At 34.0% G+C, this 16,532-nt stretch overlaps 3 protein-coding genes across 4 annotated transcripts in view; 1 reads left to right on the top strand and 2 right to left on the bottom strand.

Moving 5' to 3' along the window:
• qless (decaprenyl diphosphate synthase subunit 1 qless) overlaps window positions 1-7,987 on the bottom strand; it is a 76,549-nt gene extending 68,562 nt beyond the window's left edge. The window contains exon 1 of the mRNA XM_034973649.2: window positions 7,751-7,987. Within this exon, the coding sequence (XP_034829540.1) occupies window positions 7,751-7,900 (150 nt within the window). The 5' untranslated portion in view covers window positions 7,901-7,987. The remainder of the gene's footprint in view (window positions 1-7,750) is intronic.
• A 4,002-nt stretch (window positions 7,988-11,989) lies between these two features.
• mRpL32 (mitochondrial ribosomal protein L32) lies at window positions 11,990-14,460 on the top strand. The gene is made up of 4 exons (XM_034973650.2): window positions 11,990-12,273; window positions 12,811-13,047; window positions 13,245-13,375; window positions 14,248-14,460. The coding sequence occupies exons 1-4, from the start codon at window positions 12,189-12,191 to the stop codon at window positions 14,383-14,385; spliced, it is 591 nt and encodes a 196-aa protein (XP_034829541.1). The 5' UTR covers window positions 11,990-12,188; the 3' UTR covers window positions 14,386-14,460.
• A 276-nt stretch (window positions 14,461-14,736) lies between these two features.
• On the bottom strand, window positions 14,737-16,342 carry spn-F (Protein spindle-F). Of its 2 annotated transcripts, XM_069502122.1 has the most exons (3): window positions 15,663-16,342; window positions 15,314-15,545; window positions 14,737-15,220 (listed from the first exon to the last, which is right to left on the bottom strand). In XM_069502122.1, exons 1-3 carry the CDS (start codon window positions 16,050-16,052, stop codon window positions 14,868-14,870), a joined length of 975 nt encoding a protein of 324 aa, XP_069358223.1. In that variant the 5' UTR covers window positions 16,053-16,342; the 3' UTR covers window positions 14,737-14,867. The 2 variants fall into 2 exon arrangements, with proteins under 2 accessions (XP_069358223.1, XP_034829635.1); XM_034973744.2 differs by having other exon boundaries at window positions 15,314-16,342.
• Window positions 16,343-16,532: the final 190 nt, after the last annotated feature.

Raw genomic sequence — 16,532 nt, 5'->3', positions numbered from 1 at the left:
TCGTAACTCACCTTTTAGCGAGTTTGAGTTACAATCATATTCATAGTGAACAAAAAATGGTCTTTGTTTTGAGCTCACTCCTGAATCTAAATTAAATCTCTTTGCGATTTTAGCTAGTGGAATTAGATTGTAAGTCAGCATTCATTGAAGATGATAAAATGGTATATTTAGTTACACATAGTTGCCTAGGGCAGCCATTAATTTTTATTACCTTAACTAAAATTGTAATGTAAGATACAGTCAACATAAAATAATAAACCATAATATGAAAATGTAGATTTTTACCTTGCTGACAAACATTTATAAGGTTGGATGGCGTTAAGGCTTAACAAAAATTAATAAAAACAATGATATCTTTGACGCGCTCTCTTGTAAAGTTACGAAAAATGAGTTACGATGTTTTTCCTAGCAGGTGTCGAATTATGTAGCTAGTAATAAGTGTTGTATTTAGTAGCAGCCTATCTTTTAGCTCCCTGAAAAATTAAGACTGGACACAAAAATAATATGTGGGCGCATAATTTGTAGCACTTAATAAAGCCAATAATAATAAAATTTATATCGTCTGAGCTCCCTATCTTATGTTTAGGGTCACTCTGCTTATTTGTGTTCTGAGTTCTGACACGTACTTGACCAGATAATTTTAATAAAATTAATTTAAGCGTCCATTCGAAAAAATTGTGTCTTATGAATGTTATGTTATATGTATTTGAAAACTATAACTGTACAAAAAGGAGCTTTGATATTCTAGTAAATGCTTTTTAGGAATAGGTGTATGATCTAAAGTATGTAGTTATGAAATAGCTGTTTATATTCATACGATTAGATTGGATACAATTTCTTCCATAGTAAAAAAACCGAAACTGCTTAAAATATTTGGACTTTTTAACTAGGTACTTACGTGATTTTAATCGGAATATGTAAAGAATTTTTCTGTAATTTTTTAAATTACGTGGATAAAATATAAATTTCCAAAAGCGTCATGAAAATGTTTTTGTTTCGTAACGTACACAGTTTACTTTTAAAAACGCTATATTATTTGATTTTTTTTCTCGTCACGGCGATAATTGCTTTACCGTCATCTCTTTCTTGATACACTACAATTAATAAATCTATATTTCTCTCATTTTTGTTTCGTTATGACCATTATGAACATATGTAGTAGAATTTCATTTTGTGCTTTGTCAATGTAAAGTTTTCTGTTGATAACCTAAACATTTTCGGTAAAGGTGATTTTTTATGCGAGTTTGTGGTAAATTCTGTTCTTTTTGAAGAAAATTATGTTTTAATGTTAGGAAAATGCTACTAACACTTGTAAGTAACTATTGCAGTATTACAAGACAAAAATGCTAATATTAAAAGTATACCAACTCAGAATCCTCTACAGTAGTTAATAAAACAAACGAGAGTAGGCTTAAATAAAACGAGTCAATTTATAAAATATCTCACGTAGGTATACGAACTAAAACTGGTAAAATTTACGTAATTTTCATATATATAACCTACTTCAAAGGTAGTATGTAAAATATTAGACGATTGGTCAATTGAATAATGTGATGAGTTATTGCGAAAATAATTTAAATGTTTGATTCATGTGGCAATAGTTATTAGTTAAATCTACGATGAATCAAATTTTACTTAAATGTGTATTTAAAACTATCTTACCTATAACCTTGGCTTCGCTCGCTTTTCTTAGTAGGAGCCTACGTTAAGGAGAAAACCGACATGTAACTAATGATTTTAGACTCATTGAATTTCATGGCGCGTTGGGCGATTTTTGAGTAGGTAAAAAATTCAAGGTCACCAACATGCTGTCAAAAAGTGTACAATGGTACCTATTTTAAATAAATTATTTGATTTTGACTTTGACTTGACTTTGAATATTAAGCGCTCGGCTCGGAGTACCAATAGATGTAAAATCTAAATTAACTTAATGTCAATGGTTTTAATTTACAAAAATGTAACTTACTATAATACTTGCTTGAAAATCCGATACAACACCTACTGTACAAAAAATGCTAAAGTTTTTCGGGATAAAAACTATCTACTTATATTATGTTAATCGAAATCGGGAGTACCTATTAGCTACATATATGCCAACTTACGTTATAATCCGTTCAGTAGTTTCAGGGTGAAGCGTACACAGAGAGACAGATAAAAATTCCCATAAAAATTGTTTTGGCGACTAGTTAGGTAAGTGCTTACCTATGTACCTAAGTATATTGATAATAATGTTTAACTCGATTAAAATTTTTAAAATATATTCACGGGCGAAATCAATAATAATAATTAAAAATAATAAATCAATCTATGCGTAATTCATTGATAGCCACGTTGTTATTGTCAAAAAATACCACACATTTTTTTGACAAATAACCATGTTGCTAAGTAACTCATCGACAGATTGCAGATAGGATTGAATATTTTTTGCCGTAAATATACAGAAATCAGTGCATGCATGTGCAAGCAGTGATAGCCTAGTGGTTAGGACGTCCGCCTTCTAATCGGAGGTCGGGGTTCCGATCCCGGGCACGCACCTCTAACTTTTCGGTATTATGTGCGTTTTAATTAATTAAATATCACTTGCTTTAACAGTGAAAGAAAACATCGTGAGGAAACCTGCATGCCTGAGAGTACTCCATAATGTTCTCAAAGGTGTGTGAAGTCTACCAATCCGCACATGGCCAGCGTGGTAGACTATGGTCAAAACCCTTCTCACTCTGAGAGGAGACCCGCGCTCTGTAGTGAGCCGGTGATGGGTTTATCATGATGATGATACAGAAATCGTCCAGCTGCAGTTTTATTATTTAAGTATAGTAAGATGATACCCCTACATAATTACTATTACCATAGACGCCCTTTGGTATGGTTAGCACGTATTTTGGTATCGAAAAGAGTGTTGTAAGTCCAAAATAACATATGCTGCGATGTATGTATTGCTGCAAACTCTTATACAATGATGTCGACTGGACAAATAGTGGTGTGTTCCGCATTTCTAGTGAGCATCATTTTGCAAAGGAAATTACGTGCCGGTCGATTTACTTCTTCAATTAATTTAATAATTATAGGTAGGTATATCTACTTATTTTAAAATCATACGCTAATTTAAACACTTGCATTTATAATAATATACTCACAGGGTTAAATAAAAATATCAGAAAGCTATTTAACATATTTAAACCTTCATCACTACCCATCACCACCCATTAATATTATAAAGTAATAAATGCGAAAGTTTGGTTGTTGGTTAGCTGGTTTAGTGGTTTGTTGGATTATCCTTCAATCACGTCGCAACAGATCGACGTAATTTTTTGCATATCAGTATCCTTATTATAAATGAGAAATTGTGTTTGTTTGTTGGTTTGTCCTTCAATCACGTCGCAACGGTGCAACGGATTGACGTGATTTTTTGCATGGGTATAGATAAAGACCTGCAGAGTGACATAGGCTACTTTTTATCCCGGAAAATCAAAGAGTTCCCACGGGATTTTTAAAAACCTAATTCCACGCGGACGAAGTCGCAGGCATCAGCTAGTTGATTATATACTACTTAATAAATACTTAATTGAAGACCTGGAAAGTTACATAGGCCACTTTTTACCCCGGCAAAGCAAACGGTTTTTGCGGGATGGCATGCAATTTTTCACGCCTTTTGTCGTTCAATCACGCAGCAACAGATTAAGGGATTCACGGTTCATGGATATAATATGTAGTTTAAAGAAGTACTTGCATTTCAGAAAACAAAGAGTTCCCACGTGATTTTAACAAACTTACATCAACGTGAACGAAGTTACGGTTTATAGTGGAATATAATTTGGGGCAAGTAGGTACTTTAAATAGGCTTAGTTATTCGGTCAGAAAAAGTGACTAGGTAACTCTAAGTAGCTATTTAATGGAAAGCGCTGTTACTACGCTTACTGGACATTGGTGACTACTTACCTAGTAGCAACTGGGATTATTTCAATTTTACTTTTTTCTACCAATAGCATAGTTAGTAGGTAGGTACCTAATGCTGATTGTTGTACCTACCTAAGCTGTAGACAGGTTGTCGGAATTATTCACGCAAGTTCCGCTTTTGTTCTTGGGAAATCTTATTTGACTCAACCTTGTTTCTACTTAGATGATAAAAAAAAAGATTCCGACGAATTGAGAACCTCCTCCTTTTTTTGAAGTCGGTTAAAAATAACATCGCGATAGGTCATCTACCCGATATTGGCGCTCATAAAAATCTGCCGAAACTCACATAACTTTCACTGACAACCGGCACTGAGTCTGCATGACTTTTATTTGATTAAGTGGACGTTTTCGTTGAAATTCTCGTAGTGATTCATGAATGACAGCAACATTTCCAAGCTACTTGGGTAGGTAGCTAGATAGCTATACCTAGTTAAGTGAAAACTTCTTGCGCATTGGGCAATTATGGGATGGATAAAAACTTCAAGGTCACGTCACCGACATGCTTTTCTCCCTACATGCCTAAGGTTCAATTATTTATGGAAGTGTAAGTATTCTTTCGGTAGTCGGAGTACCTCCTAACAGCTTCTAATTTTATTCTTAGTTTAAAGTTTTCACTCCTGTTGGCAGTCCCTTTAGTTAAAGTTACATTCCGGTTACCGTTAATCATAGAACATTAATAAAACCAAAATGGGTTGCACAATTGGTCAAGGTTTATTAACTTGGACCAAAATAAAAACCTTGATTATGGATAGGGTTGCCATCTGTACGGGTTTCCTTGGATTTATCTTTGCAGCAGGGTTTTGTTTGTCGGGATTTCAAATTTTTGCGCGCTATCCAAAGAGAAGCGCGGCGTAATGCGTCCATGGCGCATCGCTGCGCGGCTATTGAAATTTACACAGTTGATAGTTTTACACATCAGTGGACGAAGGAAGAAATTTACTGAGCCAAAAAACAATTTCATCACTGAACAAAACTTCATGTAACTCCAGAAACTTTAACTGTGTTAATTTACTAAGATAAAATTTAATGTAAGGAAAGATTCTGAAGGGTATTGGAAATATACAGTCTGAGAAGTTTTCATTTCATGATTGATGAAAGGAAAAGACTGTTTAATTTTTAGAATCAGTCAGAATCTGAATTAGAGTTTCTTTATTGCATCATACATGTTTAACATAAAGAAGATGTTGAAGGATAGTCAATAAATAAATAATAATCTTTTTTATTCAAATAAACTTTTACAAGTACTTTCGAACACTTACACAATGTATTAGTTATACCAATATAATGATGTGCAATAATAATAAGCAACATAACTAAATTAGTGTATTGTTACCAAGTTGAACCCTAGGTTTTTCACTTAAATGATATATACCTACCTATAATAGAAATAGATAAAAAGCTGATAGCCTAGTGGTTAGGACGTCCGCCTTCTAATCGGAGGTCGGGGGTTCGAACCCGGGCACGAACTTCTAACTTTTCGGAGTTATGCGCGTTTTAATTAATTAAATATCACTTGCTTTAAGGGCGGTGTGCACTCATCCGTATTCGGTTCGTATCCGTGATTAATCGAAGTGGCCGTCATACAAATACGTAGGTACATTCGATTTGTATTTTTTTTACGGATCCGTAAAATCACGGATGAGTGCACAAACGCCCTAACGGTGAAGGAAAGCATCGTGAGGAAACCTGCATACCTGAGAGTTCTCCATAATGTTCTCAAAGGAGTGTCAAGTCTACCAATCTGCACATGGCCAGCGTGGTAGACTATAGCCTAAACCCTTCTCACTCTGAAAGGAGACCCATGCTCTGTAGTGAGCTGACGATGGGTTGATCATGATGATGATAATATAAATTTCGAAGATTAGGATTTGTACTACGCAACTCTCGGGAGTTCCATAGTCCTTTGGTAATACGATTACTATATTACGCCTTAGTCCGAAGCAAGCTCGAAACAAGCACCTGTGTCTGGCATCCGTACGAGGCAAAGTACGGGCTTATATTAGAAAAAGTACAAAAGGCCTTCCTAAGATACCTGTATAAACGTTGCTATGGATATTACCCTTTCCTATACCCAACCAAATTTCTGTTAGGTTGCTTAGGTTTCAACTCCCTGGAGGTCAGACGCATTTGCGACCAACTGAAAATTATGTGTCAAATTTTGCGAGGAGATGTTAATGCTCTAGAACTTCATGACCAACTGTGTCGCATACATGTCCCTGAATCCAACAGTAATCTTCGTCCACGAAAAAATAAACTTTTCGTGGTCCCACATCATCGCACTGTTGCTAGATCTATGTCACCTATACCCCGTTCATTAGCATCATTCAACGCGCTTTTGGACAATAATGCTCAATGGGACCCATTTAATGATGGGTCTATAATACTGGTTCGGGAGTTACTGAAGTACGTTGAGAGCATTGCATGAATGTCATTCAATGTTCTCAGCGTACAATTACATATTCAAAATTCTTTGATCTTTTATCGTTTTGTATTTTATGTCTTTTTTCTTGTACCTTTATTCGTATTTAAAATTATTAATCATCTAGTTAGTGTAAGTGGCACTGCCGTTCTAATTAGATATAAAATAAATAAAATAAATAAATAAATAGATAGCAAGGAAAGGATATGTCCGGGTATTTCGCTCAAAAATCTGGGGACTTCAAGGTCCTTATCCTAGTTTATAGATATTTAACAGATAGCAACCCTATGGCATGGAGATATGAATATTGTTTTTTATAAGGTCTAAGTTCTGATATGCAACGGGGCATAAGAACTAACTAGCCAAAAGTGAAAATTTTCAACTTTCCTCATTAATTCTCAGTACAAATGTACTTATAAAAATATATAGTACTTATAATTTCAATAGAATATAGGTTTTAAACTTTGAAGTACATAGATACTAGTATCTACCTTTTTCTAGAAATATGGATTTTACCTACCTATATTTGAAAGAATTTAGAGGTAAGTAACTAAGTTAGAAACTAGTAAAAGTAATCGGAGCAATAGTAATTTTTATGCAGAAAAATATCTATTGGGATATGAAATAGCGAAATGAAATATTAATGTCTTATATGGACACTTAATTGTTGCTTAGAAAGTTTTCTGTGACTCGTCAAGATTTTACATCGCATGCTCGCACGCTGCGCGAGAAAGCACGACGCGCGACGCGGCGGGCGGCTCATGACCGTACCAACTACAAGTGGCCGTCAATTGCACTCTACTGAATCACATACTAATAACTATTATAAGGAAATAGTTATCAGTTTATTACCTACGCCTAACTTATGTATTTAATTTAACTTTAGGTACCTACATTAATTATAATATTTTATTTAAATAATATACTTAATTATTGTTTTCATAAATAATAGATTTCAACAGATGCTTATAGTCGAAAGTAAAAGCTTGATTTTAGTGGAAATCGTAGATTAAAGCCAAGAAACCTGTGCCGCGAATTGACCTACTGACCGCAGACAATTTCACTTTTTAGAATTTATATGATTTCATTATTTCATTTCTTACTTTGGGTAGGTATAACTTTTGATTTTATGGTATCGTTATATAAAGTAAATTATGATAAAATTGCTATGGATATTAATTATCACCTAAATAGATCAGCTGACTTAGGTTAATGTCATAGTCATGCTGTTATATAAAAAGGATTGTTACTGATGTCAAACAAAATAACAACCAAGGACCTGAACTTCTATTATGTTTCTAAACTAATCAATAATTGAATATTTACGTAACAAAGTTTAAAAAGGGACTATTAATTAGTTAAAAATAATTATCTAACCTGACAAGTCTTTCCAAATATCCGCAATGGAGATGGTCCGGGAGGTTTAAGTTTCACAAATACAGTCTGTCTTCGAACTTTAGGTCCGAATTGACACATAAACTTATCCTGAACACGAGCACAAAACCTACTCGAACTTAAACACGCCATAGCTACAACTGCGACCAAACGCTTGAAGACATGAACTACTTTACAATACGTACATAGCCATCGCGGACGCGGATCGGCCTTTTCTCCCCCACTCGAGTCAAAAGACAGCTGATTGTCAAAGTGTTGTCAATTTTGTGAATTGATCTTTTTTTAAACTGGTTTTACGGCTCTGGGCGTGAGCTGGTAGCTTATTAGAACGTGACAAAATGATTATGTTTTGTCCTTATCACCGTAGCCACTTTTTTTTATTTGCCAAAATGTATTTGTACGTGAGATTTGGGCAAACAACGTGAAGTGAGGTTATGTTGACTCAAGTATTGTAAATAAATAATTGATTCGTTTTGTTGTTTTTTGTTTTTGAAGTTATTGTGCAATGGTGGGTTGCAGTATTAGTATACTGCAACCCACCATTGCACAATAACTTCAAAAACCTAGACAACGTAAAGACGGAATAACGTGGGAATAACATTTCACAAGTATTACATAGGTACCTCTGCTTAAGCGAGAGGGACTGAGGGGGCCACACTAGTTGCATATCTGTGGGCTATGCACTATGCACAGTCGACAACAGCTGTCAAATACACAGACCTTACTCATCGACATAGGAATACATCAGTAGGTACCTACCTACTTAGAAATTCTTTGTGTATACTATCTCTATGCCCTGCAGTCAACCAAGAGCTTACCAAGAGTCAACCAGTCAAATAGGATAGGTACACCCCATAGATTATCTACTATATACTAGAGATAGATGTGCGACTCTAGATTTCTTTTTCAAAGTTACGCGTGTGCTCACATCTAGAGGGCACTAAAAGCGCGCTAGGCGTGCGAGAGCGCGAAAATTTAAATGCTATTTAAATGTACTTTACTAGAATATTTTATATTTTTGAACATGTTTTAAAAAAATATCAATAATTCCATTAACGTTTGTTTAAAACATGTTTAAAAATATATATTACAAGACTGACTCTTTAAGATACTAAAACACTATAGAAATAAAAAGGTTTTAAGGTTTTGTAAAATATTTTATTTTCATAAATTCGTAACTAGGTACATAAAATACATACCCAAATTCAAGACCCACGAGATTGTGAAATAGGTAACGCTCAAATCCAAAATTTTTGGTTATTTACTTTTCATAACTTTCATATTACTACCACAACTGGTGTATTTCAACGATCTTCAAACTGGTGATTGCAAATTTGATAATTCGTAACTATATATTATTTCATTATCAGTCTTGCTTTCTAAATGTTGTCCTACTATCTCTTTTCATTGTTTAAATGGTTTCAAAGAGAGGAGTAGCCAGGTTTTGGAAAGCCATGCAAACATCTGAAAAAGTAATAACATAAAATAGGTATGCATTAGTCTATACTTACTTATTGTATTTAATTAGTTGATAGCTGATACCTATAATATAAAAATAACTTAGTCAATAAAGTTCAAAACAAATGTTGTAAGTACACTTAATCACAAAACAAAAAATTTACAGAATTAGTAGTTAATAATCCATAGCAATATGATAAATGCAAAAGTGTGTCAACCAGTCTGTATGCTAGCTTTTTACAGTAAATTTGTGTAACCGTTTATGATGAAAGTTAGTACAGAGATAACTTGCATCCAGGTAAGGACATAGGCTTCTTTTGTCACGGAAAACTCAAACAGTTCCCATGGGATTCCCAAAAACCCTAAATCCACGTAGACAAAGTGGTGGTCATCATCTGTTTGGTACAGAGATAGCTTGCATCAGACGGTTGTAACTTGTAGGCCACATTTATCCCGGAAAATTGGACTTCTCACGGGATTTCTAAAATAGTTTTTTCGAGCGGACGAAATCGCAGGAACTATATACCTAGTATCATGATAAAATACCTAATGTGCTAATGGTGATTTTATACTTACCGAATTAGTCACATCCAGACACACATCGAGATCTCCGTGGCATTTTTCTGCACAAATATATTCACAGAAAAAACATTTCACAAAGCAAAAACAAGTCCGGAATCCGTAGCCGTGGTCAATCGTTCAGGCATGAATCGAGTCACTAAATCAATCCTTAGAATATAGTTATCGAGGTGGTGAAAGGAAATACAGACTACAGAGTCCTGTTATTAAAGCAGGGTCAGATAAATTTAACAGAAATATAAATATTTACAGCACACGAAAACATGAAAACTGGATGAAAACTTGGTTATAATTTATTAATGTCATTAAAATTACACCAATGTGCCCGCCATCTATTGACGTCTTTTGTAAACTGTTCTCTATTTGTTTAGCCGTGCTCGCGCTTAGATGGCACCACAAGCGATTTTCAATTTGCGATTTTTTAATGTTCTAGAGTTGCACCCCTATGGTACACCCATAGGGGTGCAACTCCAGAACATTAAAAAATCGCAAATTGAAATTCGCTTGTGGTGCCATCTAAGCGCGAGCACGGCTAAACAAATAGATAAGAGTTTACAAAAGACGTCAACAGATGGCGGGCACATTGCTGTAATTTTAATGACATTAATAAATTATAACCTCTGTGATTATAACCAACTTTTCATGTTTTCGTGTGCTGTAGTAAATATTTATATTTCTGTTAAATTTATCTGACCCTGCTTTAATAACAGGACTCTGTAGTCTGCATTTCCTTTCACCACCTCGATAACTATATTCTAAGGATTGATTTACGGACTCGATTCATGCCTGAACGACTGACCATGGCTACGGATTACGGACTTGTTTTTGCTTTGTGAAATGATTTTTCTGTGAATATATTTGTGCAGAAAAATGCCACGGAGATCTCGATGTGTGTCTGGATGTGACTAATTCGGTAAGTATAAAATCAGCTCACTCGTAATCTAACTCAAAATTACTTCAATGAGTCAAACTCTGTGCACCATTAGGACATTAGGTACCTATATAATTCCTGCGATTTCGTCCGCTCGAAAAAACTATTTTAGAAATCCCGTGAGAAGTCCAATTTTCCGGGATAAAAGTGGCCTACTAGTTACAACCGTCTGATGAAAGCTATCTCTGTACCAAACAGATCATCTGTTTGGTACAGAGATAGCCTGACCACCACTTTGTCTACGTGGATTTAGGGTTTTTGAGAATCCCATGGGAACTGTTTGATTTTTCCGTGACAAAAGAAGCCTATGTCCTTACCTGGTGGCAACCTATCTCTGTACTAACTTTCATCATATACGGTTACACAAATTTACTGTAAAAAGCTAGCATATAGACAGGTTGACACACTTTTGCATTTATCATATTGCTGTGGATTATTAACTACTAATTCTGTAATTTTTTTGTTTTGTAATTAAGTGTACTTACAACATTTGTTTTGAACTTTATTGACTAAGTTATTTTTATATTATAGGTATCAACTATCAACTAATTAAGTACAATAAGTAAGTATAGACTAATGCATATTTTATGTTACTATTTTTTCAGATGTTTGCATGGCTTTCCAAAACCTGGCTACTCCTCTCTATGAAACCATTTAAACAATGAAAAGAGATAGTAGGACAACATTTAGAAATCAAGACTGATGATGAAATATATACCTAGTTACGAATTGTCAAATTTGCAATCACCAGTTTGAAGATCGTTGAAATACACCAGTTGTGGTAGTAATATGAAAGTTATGAAAAGTAAATAACCAAAAATTTTGGATTTGAGCGTTACTTATTTCACAATCTCGTGGGTCTTGAATTTGGGTATGTATTTTATGTACCTAGTTACGAATTTATGAAAATAAAATACTTTACAAAACCTTAAAACCTTTTTATTTCTAGGTATAGTGTTTTATAATTTAGTATCTTAAAGAGTCAGTCTTGTAATATATATTTTTAAACATGTTTTATACAAACGTTAATGGAATTATTGATATTTTTTTAAAACGTTCAAAAATATAAAATATGCTAGTAAAGTACTTTTATAAATAGCATTTAAATTTTCGCGCTCTCGCACGCCTAGGGCGCTATTAGTGCCCTCTAGATGTGAGCACACGCGTAACTTTGAAAAAGAAAACTTAAGTCGCACATCTATCTCTAGTAATATAGTAGATAATCTATGGGTACACCACTCCTGGAGTAAATGTATTCTGTGAGGTACACAGAGCACATTACCTATATATACACATATAAAAAATTTGATTGAATTTTGGAAACAAGCATTTTTTTCGTTGGTGATCAAGTAAAGAAGGAAAAAGAGTAGAAAAATACTAGGATTAGAATTTTAAAGAGCTGTTGGTTTTCAGTTAAAAATCAAAGAGTTCAATACACTAAATTCATTCAAAATGATAGCTCGTGTCCACCACCTGAAGAATATATTAAAGAATGTTGAAAAAAATGTCCTACAAATATTTGGATTTCCACCTAGAGGTACGCCAACATTTTTATTGATCCTGGATTCAGTTAAAAGCCAGCAGGCCTATTTCCTTATCTCCTTTCCTTCAGTGGCTCAGTGTCTAACAAATTAAAGTTAAATTTTTATTTTGTAACTGTTATTGGTTAGTTACTTTTCATATGCAAAAATTTCACCGTCACGAAAATACAAAATAAGCCGCCATATATCTGCTTTATAACTTCCAGTACCTATTCTTTAAATAATTAAATTGTTCTTACGAAAACGGTTGGGGGTTGCAATTATTGTACCTCTTATCAGAAGATTCATTTATTTATGCATTTATCTCATTTTCTATAGAGACTTATCACCCTCAAGTCTGTGGCTTCACACTAATCAGCTCTTCCGATGGCTTGCAGCAATACCTGCAGTGTTAATCTTTTTTTTATTCTACTATTGCACAACCAAGTTCTTTACGGCAGTCTCTATCCTTTACTTGTCAATTGGTTTTAGTCCTACTACTTTATTACTAAAAAACTTTTACTACCTACTTTTATTTAAAATTTATATTTTAGAGTTAGCTTTGGCATATACTTATGAAAAACAACTGCCACAACCCAAAAAGTTTTCCATTCAAGACATTATAGGAGATGGTATTGTGCTAGCTGTACCCAAATTCAGGAGAACTGTGGAAAAAAGGTTGAAGAGAAAGTTTGGAAGTCCTGAATATGTGTGGAAAATGTTAGTACCAAAAACTAACATCATTGTTTGCAATGATTGCGGACATTACCATGAGCGTGGCTATATCTGTGGTAAATAGTATTATTTAATATTTTTTAATTATTCCAACTGGCCAAACGTAATATATTTGAGATTCATAATAAATCAGCAATATTTCATAATTTTGATTTCTCAAAAACTTCGAAGCACAGTAAATAGTCATCATTTTATTTTATATTGCTTATACTTATAAAGTACAATTTGTTATAAAATAACTACCTGTTTTCAGGCCATTGTTATAAAAAAGTGGAAGCAGAAACAAAAGAAATTCAAGATAAAATCCAGGAAAAATTAGGCAACCTAAAACCAATTGAAAGTGAGGTCATTGTTTTATATAATGGGGAGAACTTGCCAGAACAGGTGATTGTTATAAATACTAGCATGGCCATATGAATCTAGTCTTTTGTAAATCCTGAAGGAACTTTTCAATTTTATGAGATAACAAGTATCTTATCTGGGATGTAATCAGAAAAGTTGATGACAGGTCGTGTAAGAAGATCAATCCAGTGGGGTGATTTCGTAAACCTGCATCAATCTCAATTGTTGTGATTGGGTGTATTGGTGGTATTCTTGTTGCAACAATGCATTAAGAGCCAATAGTGAGCGAGCGTCAACCAATCAGGATTGTGATTGTGACATTGTAGCTGTCATTCTACCGCTATCAAGCAGCTGGTCTTGCTACCTGAGCAAGCCTTTCTGAAACCCCTTCTTCGTGGTGGTCTATATTATAGAGAATCTAAATACAAAATAGAATGTTCATACACCTAGCAGTTTGATTGATATATTGATAATAGTCAAGTTTCTCTTTTTTAGGGTTCTTTACCTCAAAAGGAAAAAAGGAACCCTTATAGGATCACTTCATTGTCTGTCAGTCTATTGTGTCTATCAAGTAAAGGGAATCAAAACTTACAGGGTACTTCTCATTACCTAGAATCATGAAATTTGGCAGGTAGGTAAGTCTTATATAGTATAGCACAAGTCAAGGAAAAAATCTGAAAACTGAAATTGTGGTTACATCACAAAAAAGAAATTTGACACTGTAGGTAATTAACTTGCAGTATTACACATAGATGTGCTATATCTTGTATGATGGTATGGATTGGAACCCTTCCTGTGCGGGTTAGACTTGCACTTGACCAGTTTATTTTTTATTTTTGTAATGTAATTCTGAAAATGAATACAATAAAATATGCTAATCTTGTTTCTAACTCCCCATTTTATTAATTTTTTAGCCCAAAGAGTTCTGGCAAGGGAAAAGGATAATTGAAATGAAGAAAGATAGACCACAATGGTTCAGTAAGAATCTTTTGCAGAAGTCAACACAACAACCATCACAATCTAAAGATGTTAAACCTACTGATTTAGCTTAGATAATAGTATAATGTAGTAGCATATTATATTGTTTTAATATATTATATTATAAATAAATAAAAACCTCAAATGAGTGGGCTGTTTGTTTTTAGTATTTAACTAAATTTGAAAAGTCATTTATAAAACTGCAATCCATAGTAACTATGTTTATCTGTTTATAACATACCTTTTCAGGGCTCAACAGCTGATCAGATATTTACTGGCACAACAAAGTACCTACGAAAAGTAGGTACTTTGTTGTGCCAGTACCCAAAGAATTAAACAGTTCCAATGAAATATTCAAAAACCTAAATCCATACAATCGAAGATGTGGGCATCAGCTAGTTATTGATAAAAAAGAACATTTGAAATATGTTGAAAAATAAAATATTTAATTAAATTCAAATACTAATTGAACTTAAATTAAAATTTATGTTAAGAACTATAGTAAATTCACTAAAATAAATAAGTATCACAAAATTATAGTTAGGTTCTTTTAACTTCACATCACAATATCCAATGAATTTGGAACTGTACCAGAGTTTTCCATAGAATCTTCTTCATTTTCACCAACAAAATGGTGTTCTACATGTGTCTGGAAGTCTGCGAATGCAGTATCTTTTTGATACTTTTCTCCACATATTGGACACATCTTATCGAATGGTTCACAATTTTCATCACCATCTTGGTAATTCCCTGAATTTATATTTGCTGTAGTATTATTGTCCTCAAAGTCATTACTGCTAGAATCCATTTGCGGCCTTCCAAGAAGGCTATCACTGGTTTCTGTTTCTTTGTTTTCGCATATTACACTTTTTGATTTACTTGCCAGGCATGAGGGACATTTGTAGCCTTCTGAAAGTAAAAGATTATGTACAGAGTTAACAAAACACATACATATTCAAAATGCCAAACAATACCTACAGATTTTTAATTTAATTCCCATACCTTTCATTATTGTTTCTATTCTTGATACTACAGTTTTTAAATCTTTTTCTTGTTTGGATAAACCTTTCTTGAGACACTGTAACTTTTCAGTTTGACTATGAATTTCTTTGAGTGAATCAGTAGCTGGATCTTCCATATATGTAAATCCTATTGAATCCATGTTTAAAATATCATCATCCATGTCTTGTAATTGTGTCATTTGTTCATATTGTTCTACAAGTTGCGACTTTTCCTGTATATAACTGTTTATTAATTTCAAAGATATTTCTTCCAAACTAGAGTCTGAGTATTTTTCTTGATTTTGTGTATTGTATTTGGGAGTACTGTGTATGTATGTGTTAGTGCGTACCAGAGGTTGTTTTGGACGATCTCGCACTGACTTTTCCGATCCCTTTAAGCTGGACAGCTTATTCCACAGGTTCTTGTTTTCACACGAAACCATAAAGACGTGATGCAGCAGTTGCGATTTCTGTTTATTAAGCTCAGCTATCTTTTGATGCAGAGATACTTTGTCATCTTCTTGAAGATTAGGTGTATATTCAGATTTTTCTGTTGCTTTGGTAATATCCAACTTTAACCGCATATTGTCTGTTTCCAGGGTGTTTATTCTTCGTTGAAGTAGTAGACATCGATCTCTCATAGCATGAAGCGCCAATTCATGGACGTTACTATAATCTGCTTTTATTGTTGTTTGGTAAGTTGAATCATTATTAAAACTTACAATAGATGACGAATCCATTGCTATTATATTCTCTTTGAAAGATTGAATGAAAATAGGGCAATATTAAGTGCACGGGCCACGGTCTCCCTAGGGCTTAGAGTAAATATGTTCCTTGGCCACGGTGCACTTCTTGGCTCCTATTATTTGTTTTAGTCACTTCAGTATTCTCCTGTGGACTGTGATATTCTCTAAAATAGGTCAATTCAATACTACATAATATCTGTGCTATAAATAATTGTTGTAAATATGTTCCTTAGTGTTGTGCAGTTGTGCTCTTTTGACGCGTGGCGAAAATCGAAACTAAACTGTGAAACTAAGCTCTGAAACCTTCTGAAACTAAACGCCGCCATCTTGTCAAGTGTCACGCGGCTCACGGCTGTCCCTCAGAACAAATACACAAACACAGTGCGACAAGACGCGTCTTGTCAATCTTGGAGCGTGGTGAAAATCGGAGTCCCCTTTTTTCTTGTTTGAGTTTTGACGAAATATTCCGAATAC

Source organism: Maniola hyperantus, chromosome 12 (assembly GCF_902806685.2).
Source record: "Maniola hyperantus chromosome 12, iAphHyp1.2, whole genome shotgun sequence".
In the NCBI taxonomy this organism is placed as follows: domain Eukaryota; kingdom Metazoa; phylum Arthropoda; class Insecta; order Lepidoptera; family Nymphalidae; genus Maniola; species Maniola hyperantus.
Note: the sequence above shows the minus strand (reverse complement) of the source record. Positions and strands in the feature narration are given on the sequence as shown.